The sequence below is a fragment of the Eublepharis macularius genome, chromosome 18 (genome assembly GCF_028583425.1).
Source record: "Eublepharis macularius isolate TG4126 chromosome 18, MPM_Emac_v1.0, whole genome shotgun sequence".
In the NCBI taxonomy this organism is placed as follows: Eukaryota; Metazoa; Chordata; class Lepidosauria; order Squamata; family Eublepharidae; genus Eublepharis; species Eublepharis macularius.
The window spans coordinates 34,166,595-34,178,795 of NC_072807.1; the positions used below are offsets into that span (position 1 = coordinate 34,166,595).

At 42.8% G+C, this 12,201-nt stretch overlaps 1 protein-coding gene across 1 annotated transcript in view; it reads left to right on the forward strand.

The window, feature by feature from the left end:
• IREB2 (iron responsive element binding protein 2) overlaps positions 1 to 12,201 on the forward strand; it is a 30,806-nt gene that overhangs the window by 11,827 nt on the left and 6,778 nt on the right. The window contains exons 4-15 of the mRNA XM_055002418.1: positions 650 to 787; positions 918 to 1,133; positions 3,277 to 3,346; positions 3,899 to 4,082; positions 5,555 to 5,694; positions 6,254 to 6,425; positions 6,711 to 6,811; positions 7,656 to 7,772; positions 8,320 to 8,479; positions 9,997 to 10,132; positions 11,032 to 11,116; positions 11,271 to 11,427. Coding sequence (XP_054858393.1) covers positions 650 to 787; positions 918 to 1,133; positions 3,277 to 3,346; positions 3,899 to 4,082; positions 5,555 to 5,694; positions 6,254 to 6,425; positions 6,711 to 6,811; positions 7,656 to 7,772; positions 8,320 to 8,479; positions 9,997 to 10,132; positions 11,032 to 11,116; positions 11,271 to 11,427 — 1,676 coding nt within the window. The remainder of the gene's footprint in view (positions 1 to 649; positions 788 to 917; positions 1,134 to 3,276; positions 3,347 to 3,898; positions 4,083 to 5,554; positions 5,695 to 6,253; positions 6,426 to 6,710; positions 6,812 to 7,655; positions 7,773 to 8,319; positions 8,480 to 9,996; positions 10,133 to 11,031; positions 11,117 to 11,270; positions 11,428 to 12,201) is intronic.

The following is a 12,201-nucleotide window of genomic DNA, read 5'->3' on the forward strand; positions in this document are numbered from 1 at the left end:
TGGCCTTGTTCCTTCCTAGGAACTCAGTACAAGGAATAGTGTTAAGCACTATCACTTCCTCATACAGCCCACACAGGTACTATATGTGGTGAATAACTCCCTGTCGGCTGCAGAGAGTTTTCTTTTATTAGGTCTACTGGATGTCAAAGTGTGTTGTGTTCTAAATTCTGGTCACAGGCACCTCTGTGACCACAGGGGCAGTTCTCCCAAACTCTTTACTCCTATCTATAGAGTCAGATCTTTTATGACAGCCCTTATTTTATCTTACTATGAACAAGTGTGTCTCTTAGATTCTAGTTCCACCCATTTGTAAAAAAAATTGATATGTTTAGGGATAGTCACCAAATGGTGCCAGTATTCACGAATAGACTTTTAAAAACTTGGTGGGTCTAGCAATCATAAGCGAGTGGGGCGAGCTCTCGCTGGCTGTTATATCTTGTCTCAAAATTCTTGGAGCTTTGAGAAGTGGGGTTCACCCACTTAAGCACATTCTCCAGTGTGAATGCTCTGCACTCCATAAAATGTGCTACTTAGGTTGTATAATTTCTCGTGGGATCTTCTAAAGCTGTATTTCTAGTGTGGTTCCAGTGTCGTTAGCATTAAGGGATCTCTGTGCTCCTTGTTCCTTTTTTTTTTTTCTTCCCCCCAGTGGAATTCCTGCAATGGTAGATTTTGCTGCTATGAGGGAAGCTGTGAAAAATCTTGGAGGAGATCCCACAAAAGTTCATCCTGCCTGCCCAACAGATCTCACCGTGGACCATTCTTTGCAGATCGACTTCAGCAAATGGTATTTATTGTACATCCTGATTTTTTCCCCCCAAGATAAAATACCGTTATCTTGAAAGCGTTGTGTGTGTTTACCTTTAGTTACGCCCAGCATTTAAAATTTCTTTTCACCCTTTTTTAAAAAATGACAGTGCAATACAGAATACTCCCAACCCTGGAGGTGGTGATCCGCAAAGGCCGCCAGCAAAACTTTCTCCGCTTAAGGCGCCTCGGAAGCTTCCGTGCCGGGGCCAGGCCAGCTGCAGAGGGCCGTGCGACAGCGAATCGAGTCGCAACTCGGGGCCGCTTTCTGTGCAGATTGAGAACACGCCTCTGCTGTGTCCTTTTCATCTTCAGCCAGTGCCTGAGTAAGCTGCTTATCTGTGCTGTTGTTCACCCCTCCCCTCTTTTTTTTAGCTTTTTTCTGCAGATGTCGTAGAGTGTAGATCTTTCTGCTAAGTTTTATCACGCAGCTAAAAATCAGACACTATTTTAGATCATGCTGATTGCTAGTCACAGTTGCACCTTCTAGTTTTTACTTAAACTATTAGTCGTCCTGCCGACGGGCTAACTAATAGTAAGAGTTCAGGGTCTCAGTTGTCACACAAAGTGAGTGTGTGGCTAGAAGGAATCATGTTTATTTTCTCCTACGAGCCATTTCTACAGTTGTTTGTATGTGGAGGAGTAATTCCAAATCTGCCTGTATATAAAATATACCTCGGTGTTTTCTTGAGGGAAAATGCAGAAGGTGGCAGTATGTGTCAGGAGAGAAGAGCTTTTCTGCAACGCCCAGCCGACATTCTTCCCTTACTGCCCACGGGGGCTGGTTTGTGGCCATCAGATGGAAACCAAAAGAAGGCTTCTTGTGGCATCTGAAAGATTCTCAGATTTATTCTGTCCAAGGTTTTTTATGGATAATGATGATGATAATAACTGTTCTTCTATACCGCTCTTCTAGACAGATTAGTGCCATGCTCAGAGAGGTTAACATAGTCAGTGTTGTTATACAGCTGGGGCTGAGAAGAGTGGCTTCCTCAAGGCCACCTGCAGAGCTCATGGCAGTAGTGGGATTCGAACCAGCATCTGTGTCCACTTCACCATCTTTATTGCAGTGATGACATGTGTTGTAGACCATAAAGGCTTACACTAAAGTCAACCTGTGAGTCTTCAAGTTTCCACAAGAATAGCCATTGACAGACTAGCACAGCTATTCCAGAATTTGTCAGCATGAAGGCTTGGGTTGAAAAATAAGTGTTCCTCTCTGATGTATTAGAAAGGTGTGTGTGGGGAGGGGGGGTGAGAGAGAGAGAGAGGTAGTAACATCATCATCTTCAGAGTGGTGTACAGATTGTTGACAGAAGAGTTGTCATGTTTAACTACCAAAACAATTGCAATTTGACAGCAAAGGGCTTCAATTTTTAATAAACTGGTAGCAAATTCTTGCATAGAATCACATCTTGATTAATTTAAAGTTCCCCATGAGGACTTGATGCTTAGTTATGCACTATCATATTTAGAGAATCTCTGACTGGGATTAAGTTCAGTGTAGAAGATCTTCGGGGCCGTTATTGAGAAAGCAGCACAGAAACACATAAGGCTTTTATAAAAAATAGTTGGAATTTCCTGAAATGAAAAGCACGACTTTATTGTCTTACAGTGTTTTCTTAATTGGCAGTACAAGGGACCAGATAAATGTTTTTCTTGTCATGTGTAGCATGAATCATCCACCTTCTGCTTTTCCGGAATCTTTTCCAAGACTTCTGTTAGCTTCCTCTAAGAATGACTGCTAGAAAGCACACAGCTTCTCTCAGTGACGATGTTATCTTATAGACAGGTTCATTTACTAAGAGATTTTACTTGCAACCCTCACCTTAAGCAAATGTGTAGCGGTGAAAGTTGTAACTTGCAGTACTCTTGAAAAGAAACTGGCCTTTCTTTAGGATGGCACATTTTTGTCAGATGGAGGTGCTTTCCATTTCATTGAGGAAATGCCTCTGATTAAAGGTGGGCACGGACTGGAAAACGGACCAAAATTTAACACGGACTGGGCCAGTTCAGCGTTCACGAACCGGCAGGTTGTGGGATGCCCATTTTCTATGGACCCCACGGACTTTTTGGCAATCGGTTGGTCTGTGGTCTGTTAAAGCCTTCCTGCTTTGCTGGCAAGTGGCGCCGGGAGCGCTTTAACCTTTAAATCCCCCCTTGCTCCAGCTGACTGGCGGACCTGCCAGTCAGCTGGAGCAGGGGGGGTCGGGTTAAAGCGCTTCCCAGAGCCGGCCCAGACTGATGAACTGGTTGGTTTGCGAACGAGCACTGGACTGTGAAAAGTTTGTGGTCCATGAAATGCTACAGACCACGGACCCACGGCCCGTGGGTTTTTCCTGGTCCGTGCCCATCTCTACCTCTGATATATTAAAACTAATCCAAATTCTCCTGTTAGCAACAATTAGCTGAATATTAGCAAAATAAATATTAACTGTCATTTGTGGTTTCTTTTCTCCCCTCTCTTAGGCCTGAAACAGTGTTAAAAAACCAGGAGGTGGAATTTGGTAGAAACAGAGAGAGACTCCAGTTTTTCAAGGTACATTGGTTTGCAGACAGCCTGGCCCAGAGAAAGTTTATATAAGGACCATACAGAATTGTTTAGTGGAGATTGCGGTAAACATGATGTGGTATTAATCCTGAAGCTTTTCTTCTGTTTTTCAGAATGTGTAATTGGGGGAACAAAACAAAAGTCAGTGTTGATATTTGAAGATAACATATCTGTTCATAAGTTGAAAAACTTTCATTTGAATCCTGCTTATGTGTTGAATCTCTGGAAGAGTAAAGGAAAGCATGCATGGTTTGTGTTCCAAGTGGGACGCAATATAGTGACTGTGTAAAGTAGAAAATCATTTTATGAACTGGCAAATTAATCCTTCTTTTTTATTGCTGCTAACAATATTCGCCATGTGTATTCTTTGGCTTTCTTTGTAAATAATAGGGGGTGGGGGTTGCACTAGATAGATAAAGTGTTTAAAAGCAGTGTCTGGTTTACCTGTCTGCGCTGACAGTTAACAGTGTTCATGCTTGTTCAGTTCAGAGAGTGTGAAGATAACTTGGTATTTTTTTCTTCTTTTCTACAATAAACTAGTGGAGCTCCAAAATGATTGAGAATGTCTCAGTAATTCCTCCTGGGACAGGAATGGCCCACCAGGTGAACTTGGAGTATTTGTCCAGGGTGGTGTTTGACGTTAAAGATTTCCTCTATCCAGACAGCGTTGTTGGCACTGATTCCCATACAACAATGGTAAATGGCTTAGGGATCCTGGGATGGGGTAAGTTCCTTAGACTTAACTGTGCATTGATTGGTTCATTTACTTCTGTAGAAGGCACTTCTTGATTTTTTCCTATTGGCTGTCTTAAATTCCAGCAAAGATGTTTAATAAATTAGAGACAGCGTGCTGTAGTGATCAGTGTAGGGCTTGCTACGGGTTGAAATTCCCACTCAGTCATGAAGCCTACTAAGTCACTTGTATTCAATCTAACCTACCCCCTTCTTCCTGAGCTACTTGGAGGAAAGTTGGAATTAAAAAAAAGGTATATTAATGGGGGGCAATATTATGAAATATGAGAGAGTACCGGCATAAAGGTGCTCCTTTTAACCTTCGTGCTTGAGAAAGCATTTTATGAACCCAGTCTTGGGATCAAAGCGATTTAGAGAAACTTGAACTCTTCTAGCCTTCATTTAGAACAAAAGCTCTCCTGATCTGTTGGAGACAGGTAGACACAGCTAGCTGAATTTACACCATGCTTTTCCTTCTCTGCCTCCAGTTATTCCCCCCCCCCCACCCTTCGTCCTGGGACCATTTTATGCAGCTTAGCATAAACATAGACATAGGCCCATCTGTACAATTATTGTAGCTGCCCTGAGCCTTTGAGACAGGGCAGACTGTAAGCATTTTCAGAGAGAATCCCTGAGGTCTGTGGTAACTCCAGAGTCAGTTAGTTCTTGGAGGTTCTTAGACTCCTGGTACCTCTATGGACCTTTAATGCAAATCATCCAATGTGTGGCAGATAAAGGGGGGGAAATACACATGCTAGATTATGGGCACCTGGAAAATAACCGAAAGACTAAGTGTTGTGTTCTGTTCAGTGAAATGACTTTTACCCTACTTTTAAAAAAGAATTTTCACAGTGGCTTGCAATAAAATAAAATCATAAAACAACTTAAATAATAAAACAGAAACAGCAGACTATTAAACAGTAGGTATACTAAAATAACGTGGCAATGTAGTTGGAAGTTCTGTCATGTGGAGTTGTTTTGACCTGCTGTCTAAAAAGTTTCAGACTAATGTCTCTGGAAAATGTAACTGGAACACTCCTACAGAAATAATACCTGGGATAGCTGCATTCTTGTAACTGACATTGACAGAGCTATTTGCATGAAGAAGATGTTTGGGGAGGGAGAAAATAGTTTCCTCTCAGTGATTATTACGGCAAACATGAAAAATCTTACAGTGAGCCATCAAAAATGTGGACTTTTTAACATTATTTCGATTATTAAATGGCTATTTGAACTGTACTACCTAAATCTTACAGGACTTGGGAAACACCTTTTTCGCAGCATCTTTAAGAGTGTGCATGTCTTCTAGCTAGATTAAAACGGGGATATTATTATTCTCATTTCTGTGAAATATTCAGTAGCCTTTGGCTGTAGGTAAAAGAGATTTACAGGGATGTTTTTCAACTTTTAATGGCCATTCAGTCATTTAACAAGCTGTTAAAAGGCAGTAATTTCTTCTTCCAGGTGTTGGTGGAATTGAAACAGAAGCGGTCATGCTTGGAATGCCAGTTACTCTGACCTTGCCCGAGGTGGTTGGATGTGAACTGACTGGCTCAGCCAGCCCTCTTGCCACATCAATAGACATAGTCCTCAGCATTACTAAGGTAAATCAGAGTTCACTCTGTCTCTACGCCAAGGGCATATGTTCTTTACACAAACCGTTTCAGGGGTGGCCAAACAAGGAACTCAGGGTTCTTCTCCCACGGCACGGTGTCATAACTAGTTTTGTAAGATCTCAGCCACAGAAGCTAAACAAGGGAGATAGGAGGTCATATACAGAACTAGGGCATCAGATTGGTTGGCAGCAGAATGAGTTATTTCCACATGAGCAGCGCTGTTCATCTGGACTCTTATCAGTTGTCTTTTCGTGAGCTTAATCAGTAAACTGGATAGCATTATGGAGGCCCCACCCAGATGTGCTTGTGTGCATGAGAGCTGCCAGTTTAATTAAGAATTTAGCTGTTCACAGGCATGTTGCAGCTGAAAGGGCCAGCACTGGTTACCGCTGTATTGGCATGAGTTGACTTCTTCGTTGGGATCCTTCAAAGTCCTGAAGGCAGCTCTGGTTATTTTGCTGGGTGGAGTTAGTAGTGAAAAGCTTTACACCACCATGTTTCTTCTCCTGCATTCAATAGTTCTGTTGTTTTGTTCACCTCCTAACAGCAACTAAGGCAAGCAGGAGTGTCTGGAAAATTTGTGGAGTTCTTCGGGTCTGGTGTTTCCCAGCTCTCAGTAGTCGACCGAACCACGATAGCAAATATGTGTCCAGAGTACGGTGCTATTTTGAGCTTTTTCCCTATTGATAATGTGACGCTCACGCATTTAAAACACAGAGGTAAGATTGAAATTTCTCCTGGAAGCCAATTTGCATAAACAGTATAGTTTTTCACCAGTTTTTTGTTGTGGAATCAAGGTTCTCTCATGCAGAGATGTTGTTTCAGCTATTCTGCCAAGGTCGTGTCAAACAGGAAGTCTTTAATTTGGCAAGGGGAGTTATGAAAGCATGGTTGAGTTCTCGTGTAGCTGAAGCATTGTGCTGAACATTGTACAGAATCTGTGTCCTTTAAAAAGAAAAGTTGTGCTTTACCTACAGACAGTTTTCTTAAAATGTTTCCCTTAGGCTTTGAAGAGGCGAAGCTTAAGTCTATGGAAACCTATCTTAAAACTGTGAAACTATTTAGAAATGATCAGCTTTCCACAGAAGAACCTACATACTCCCAGGTAATTGCAGAATGTTTTTACCTTTTTCAAAATATGTCATGTGTGAAGGTTTATATCCATCCCTTAAGTCCCTGCTATCCCATCAGTGGGAGTTTGGTCCCCACCTCCAAAAGAGAGATCCCATTTCTTAGTTCATTCAACATCTCCCTCCCCCCTTTATCAAACTTGGGTCTGCCCAGCCATATCCGCAGCATGCTAAAAGTTTGGTAATAAGTCTCCCAGTGAATGTTTGTCGCATCCAGATGCTGCTTCATTGTGAAAATTGAGTGGGTATATCAGTACTGAATATGAGATCTCCATTAGCTTTGCACTTCGCACATTCCAAGAGAGACAAAATTACGACAATTTCTCTGTCCTTTTGAATCATTGTCACCTGAGCAATCTGCATTTTACCCAAATTGGTAGTGGTGTTCAAGACGGAGATTAAACTCTATTTCGTATTCCTCTCTTGAGTAGTTTTACAAACATATAGAGTTTGTGCTTTTAATAAAGCAACCTGTTTTTGTCATTAGTACTTCAGCTCTTAATTTAGGGCAACGCTTTCCCAGAACATAAAGACTGCACAGTACAGTACGGTTAATAGAATTCTGTTTCTTCCTTTTTGCTAGCTCAGTGTTAACAAAACAAGGAAGTAACAGGTCGTATCCTGTGGGAGAACTCTTTGGGCCTCTTTGCTCTGCTCAAAGTGTGACTTCTGTAATGTTGTCAGATCCTTATTTCTAAAAAGGAGTTTGATAGAACTTTCCCATCGCTTGACAGAATTCATTGGCTCATGTGGAATGCTAGAGATCAGTGATATGTATACAATGGACAGTAATTAATACACTTTTTCCCTCCCTGTCAGACTATACAAATAAACCTGGGTTCTATAATGCCGTATGTCAGTGGTCCCAAAAGGGCACAGGACAGAGTGGCCGTTACAGATATGAAAAGTGATTTTCAGGCATGCTTAAATGAGAAGGTAGGTAGAACTGAAGTGTGTCTGTTTGCCTGTAAAGCTGTTATTAGAATTACAGCAGATTTGAATAGAAAGGATAATCTCTTCTCTGGAAAAGGAAACTTCCTTTTTTCCCCCCTTTCATGCCCCACCCCCTGAATGAATGTAAATTTTCCTGTCGTTTGTGATGTTGGAAAATTAAGAGCATGTCCGGAAGGTAGCTTCCTGGTACTTCTGCTTCAGCAGAAGAGCAGCGTCCTTGAAGAAGACGCTTCGCTTTTCCTCAAGAGACCCCCATCCTGCAGCAAGCCAGGAGAGCCGATTAAACCTCAGTAGCCCATGTCCGCCATGTGTCTAGGTTGAAAAACCAAGCGCATGACTTGCTGCCAGAATTAATGGTGGGTGTCAGTTCCCCCAGTTATTTGATTTTCCCAGGGTGGTGGTGGTGTTTGACTTTCTGTACACCAGACATTGTGTGCAACCACGTAATTCTGTAATCTCCTCCCTTGCTTAAAATCGATTGCAGACTCCTTGTGTGATTTGACTTGGTGGTGAACTTCTCGTCCCCTAGGTTGGTTTTAAAGGCTTTCAGATTCCTACTGAGAAGCAAAGTGACGTCGTTCCAATTGAATTTGAAGGAAACGAGTACAAGCTGGCTCATGGGTCGGTCGTCATTGCGGCCGTGATCAGCTGCACCAACAACTGCAATCCCTCTGTAATGCTAGGAGCAGGTATGCCGTGCCCCTCTCCCCTTCCCTACCACCTGTCTCTTCTTGTTTGGAAAATCCTATAGAGCCAAGCAGAAATGAGTCCCTTTTTAAATATACATAGACTGTGAAAGGAAAATACCAGAGCCTGACCCAGCATGGAACAACATTTCCCCAACACAACAGTCTCCTATGTGTTTTCCTGCCACCTGCTCTCTTGCCTCGAGTCTTGGAAAGAATCCAAATGTGTTGAATGGAACAGGGAGCATTGGGTTGTGCCTTACTGGCTTATACTGATTGCCAAAAGCACTGAGCCCATCCCAGGTAGGCACATCACAGCCATGAGCCCTTAGCTCGATTATTTCTCTGTTGGACAAAATGGCTTTAAAACATTGCATGAGTTAGTGGCACTGGGGTCTCTGCCCAGTGCGGTGCAGTGGAGCTACTTGTTTTGAGAGCCAGTTCGGTGCAGTGGTTAAGAGCAGCAGGACTGTAATCTGGAGAACTGGGTTTGATTCCCCTCTCCTCTGCTTGAAGCCAGCTGGGCGACCTTGGGTCAGTCACAGCTCTCTCAGAGCTCTCTCAACCCCACCCACCTCACAGAGTGTTCGTTGTTGTGGGTATAATAATAGCATACTTTGTAAACAGCTCTGAGTGGGTGTTAAGTCGTCCTGAAGGGAGGTATATAAATTGAATGTCACGTTATTATTTTGCTGTTCAGAATCTAACAATAAAGTTTCCGAAATGGCTGCCAGGCTGCTTAGGTGAGCTTTGCTGGCCCTAGCCTTGTGCCCACAGATCAATGGCTCTGTTTCCTCCTGAAATTCAGATTGCACCCCCTCCCCCCAGTGGTTCATACGGTTGCAATTACGTAGGATTGATTAAATAACTTTATTTATTGTGTACCCTGCCTTCCTCCCCAGTGGAGACCCAAAGCAGCTTGCATTATTCACATATTCTCCATTTTATCCTCCCAACAGTCAGGTGAGGTGGGATTGGTTAGGAGGGTGTGACTGGCCCAAGATAATCCAGCAAGTTTCCATGGCAGAGCAGGGATTCAAACTGGTGTCTGCCAGATCTTAGTCCCATGCCATGCTGGCTCTCTCTATGAGTTTGTCCTTTTGAAAATGCTGGTTATACACTGGGCGCCATCTGCTGAGCATCACAGCTAAAACACTCTTCCAGGGTGTTTATGAAGCTGTTTACACAGGTCCTCTCCCAACAGAGACCATGCTGCAGCTTGGATCACACCCTTTTCCCCTTTTCTGAGTCAGACCTCTGGTCCATCTAGCACTCTCCTGTTAAATCCCAACAGCACCCACTCTTTGACTGAAGGCTTGCTTATTTTAAGGAAAATTCCAGATATTTCAGGGACTGAACTTCGTATCTTCTACTTGCATTCAGAGCATGTGCCGCAGTCCCTTCTTACTTCCTGTAATAATTATCCTATCTGCAATATCATTCTGCCACTTAGAATTCTTTATCCAAATCTGAATTAACTGCTCTTCCCCCGTTCCCCCACCCACCATGTTTTTCATTAGGCTTGTTGGCCAAAAAAGCCGTTGAAGCTGGACTGACGGTTAAACCTTATATAAGAACTAGTTTGTCACCTGGCAGTGGAATGGTCACGCACTATCTCAGTTCCAGTGGAGTATTGCCGTACCTCAAGGAACTTGGGTACGTATTTCTTATGTGCAGAAGCCATTACGAAGGATATGCAGAAAGTTATATTCAGAGTGTACCGAGGCTTTATTCATGTATGCTTAGCACAACACCTGTGTCCTTATAGTATAACTTCAGCTCCAATGCATGTGGGCTGTAAGGCAGAAATGGGAAGACAGCATATAGCTTCTGAAATTTCAGTGTGGTGGTGGTGATTCTTGGAGAGCCATGTTTGCAGTTACTGTCAGCCAAAACAGCCGTGTATACTTCCATCACTGGCATGATGCATGTACATCAGGCCTGCAGCTTACCTCTTCATCCAGTGGTGGCTATTTGGGGCCTTGTCCACCTTCCTGAAAAATGGGGCAGGTGCCACGTTGGTGAATGGTGCCCAGAAGAGCCACAGGTGGAGTGTCCAGGCTCCCAAGCCGCTGAGTGAATATCACTGCTCTAGTGTGCAGACTGGAGATTTACTGATCTCTGGTTCATTTTTGAAGTTTCGGTTTTATGATGGCAGCATGTCCGCCTATCCCAGAATTCAAAAGCTGGTTACTCTCCCAGCTGAACTAGTTCTAAATCTATTTTTCCAGGTAATGGGACATTTCTAAGCCGGCCCATGGTAAAGGGGCGTTTCTTGCTTTCAGAATTAATTCATTATTTGAATTATGGATGTGGTGCCTGACTAGATGAAGGCGGGTTAGTGTTTTATTCATCAAGTACTATTTTTTAAAATTACTTCCAACCCTTTTGTGAAAGCTTAAATCCGTGAAAATTGTTTCATGGCAAATCCAAGTGGTGTATTTCACAAAATTCCACTACACTTCTGTGACTGAGTGGAATTGGATGCATGTGAATAAGAGAGCAGGAGTCACCTGTGTGCCACTGACCACCTAAAATCTCGGTTTTGTCTACAGATTTGATGTCATTGGCTATGGATGTTCCACATGCGTTGGGAATACCGCCCCTTTGCCAGAAACTGTTCAGAATGCAATAATGCAGGTGTGTCTTAACAGCTGGAACAGACTTTATCCTGTTGACTGGCCAAGAAATTAAGAACAGCAGCACTGCAAACTGCTAATAAAACTCTGCCACAAAAATTAAAAAAACAGTGAGAATACTGAGAACGTATTTATGTTTGTTTCTTACCTTTCAGGGTGACTTAGTTGCTTGCGGAGTTTTGTCTGGGAACAAAAACTTTGAAGGCCGCCTCTGCAGCTGTATCCGTGCCAACTACCTTGCTTCTCCGCCTTTAGTTATTGCTTATGCCATAGCAGGGACTGTAAATACTGATTTCCAGACTGAACCATTAGGTAACCGTCCACGCTTACATTTAATATTAGACTTGCGACTGTAGTTTTTGCAGTGTTTTTAAGCAGCCTTAAAAGCTCCCAAGGGTTGGTTTGCAAACAAAAAGGGTCAAAAGCACAACGCAGATCTATCAGCAGCGGGGGAGGTGGGGGATAATCGGGAAACTGATAATTTGCTAAACCCAAGCAGAATAACAGGACAAGCAAAGGGGCAAACAAAATAGGACAAACCAAGAAGCAACGTGAGACTCTGTGAATTCCATAATGTTAGGGTAGCCATGGAGAAGCCAAGGCTACCCAGTAGATGCTAATCTTGGTGAGATGGGTTTTGTGAGTATTATTTTGGGGTGCTTCAAGTGGCTAGCACAAGATAGGCCAGATGCCCATAGCTGTAGAATTTCTCCCTGCCCACTTTTGCAGTACAAAAACAAAGCTTCCCATTCCAAAACTAGTTTGGCACCTTCAGTCTTCTACAAAAAAAATTACAGGCTTACAAAGAGCAAGTGGGAAACTGCATGGCATTTTGCCCATTTCCAAAGAAAATATGCACAAAGCGGGTGCACTGCTTGAAGCAAACAAAGCCAGAAAGTTAGGGCTGTGGAGAGATCTATGGGGATGAATCTGGATTGTTAGAGTGGTCCTAAAGCATCGTAATATAAAATAACATGACTTTATATCGTGAAAGTTTGATTCTGTTTGGATGTTTATAAGGTTAAAAATTTAAAAAATATTAAAAAGTAATTTTCAATAGAAATGTAAATGCCATTGGTAAATGCC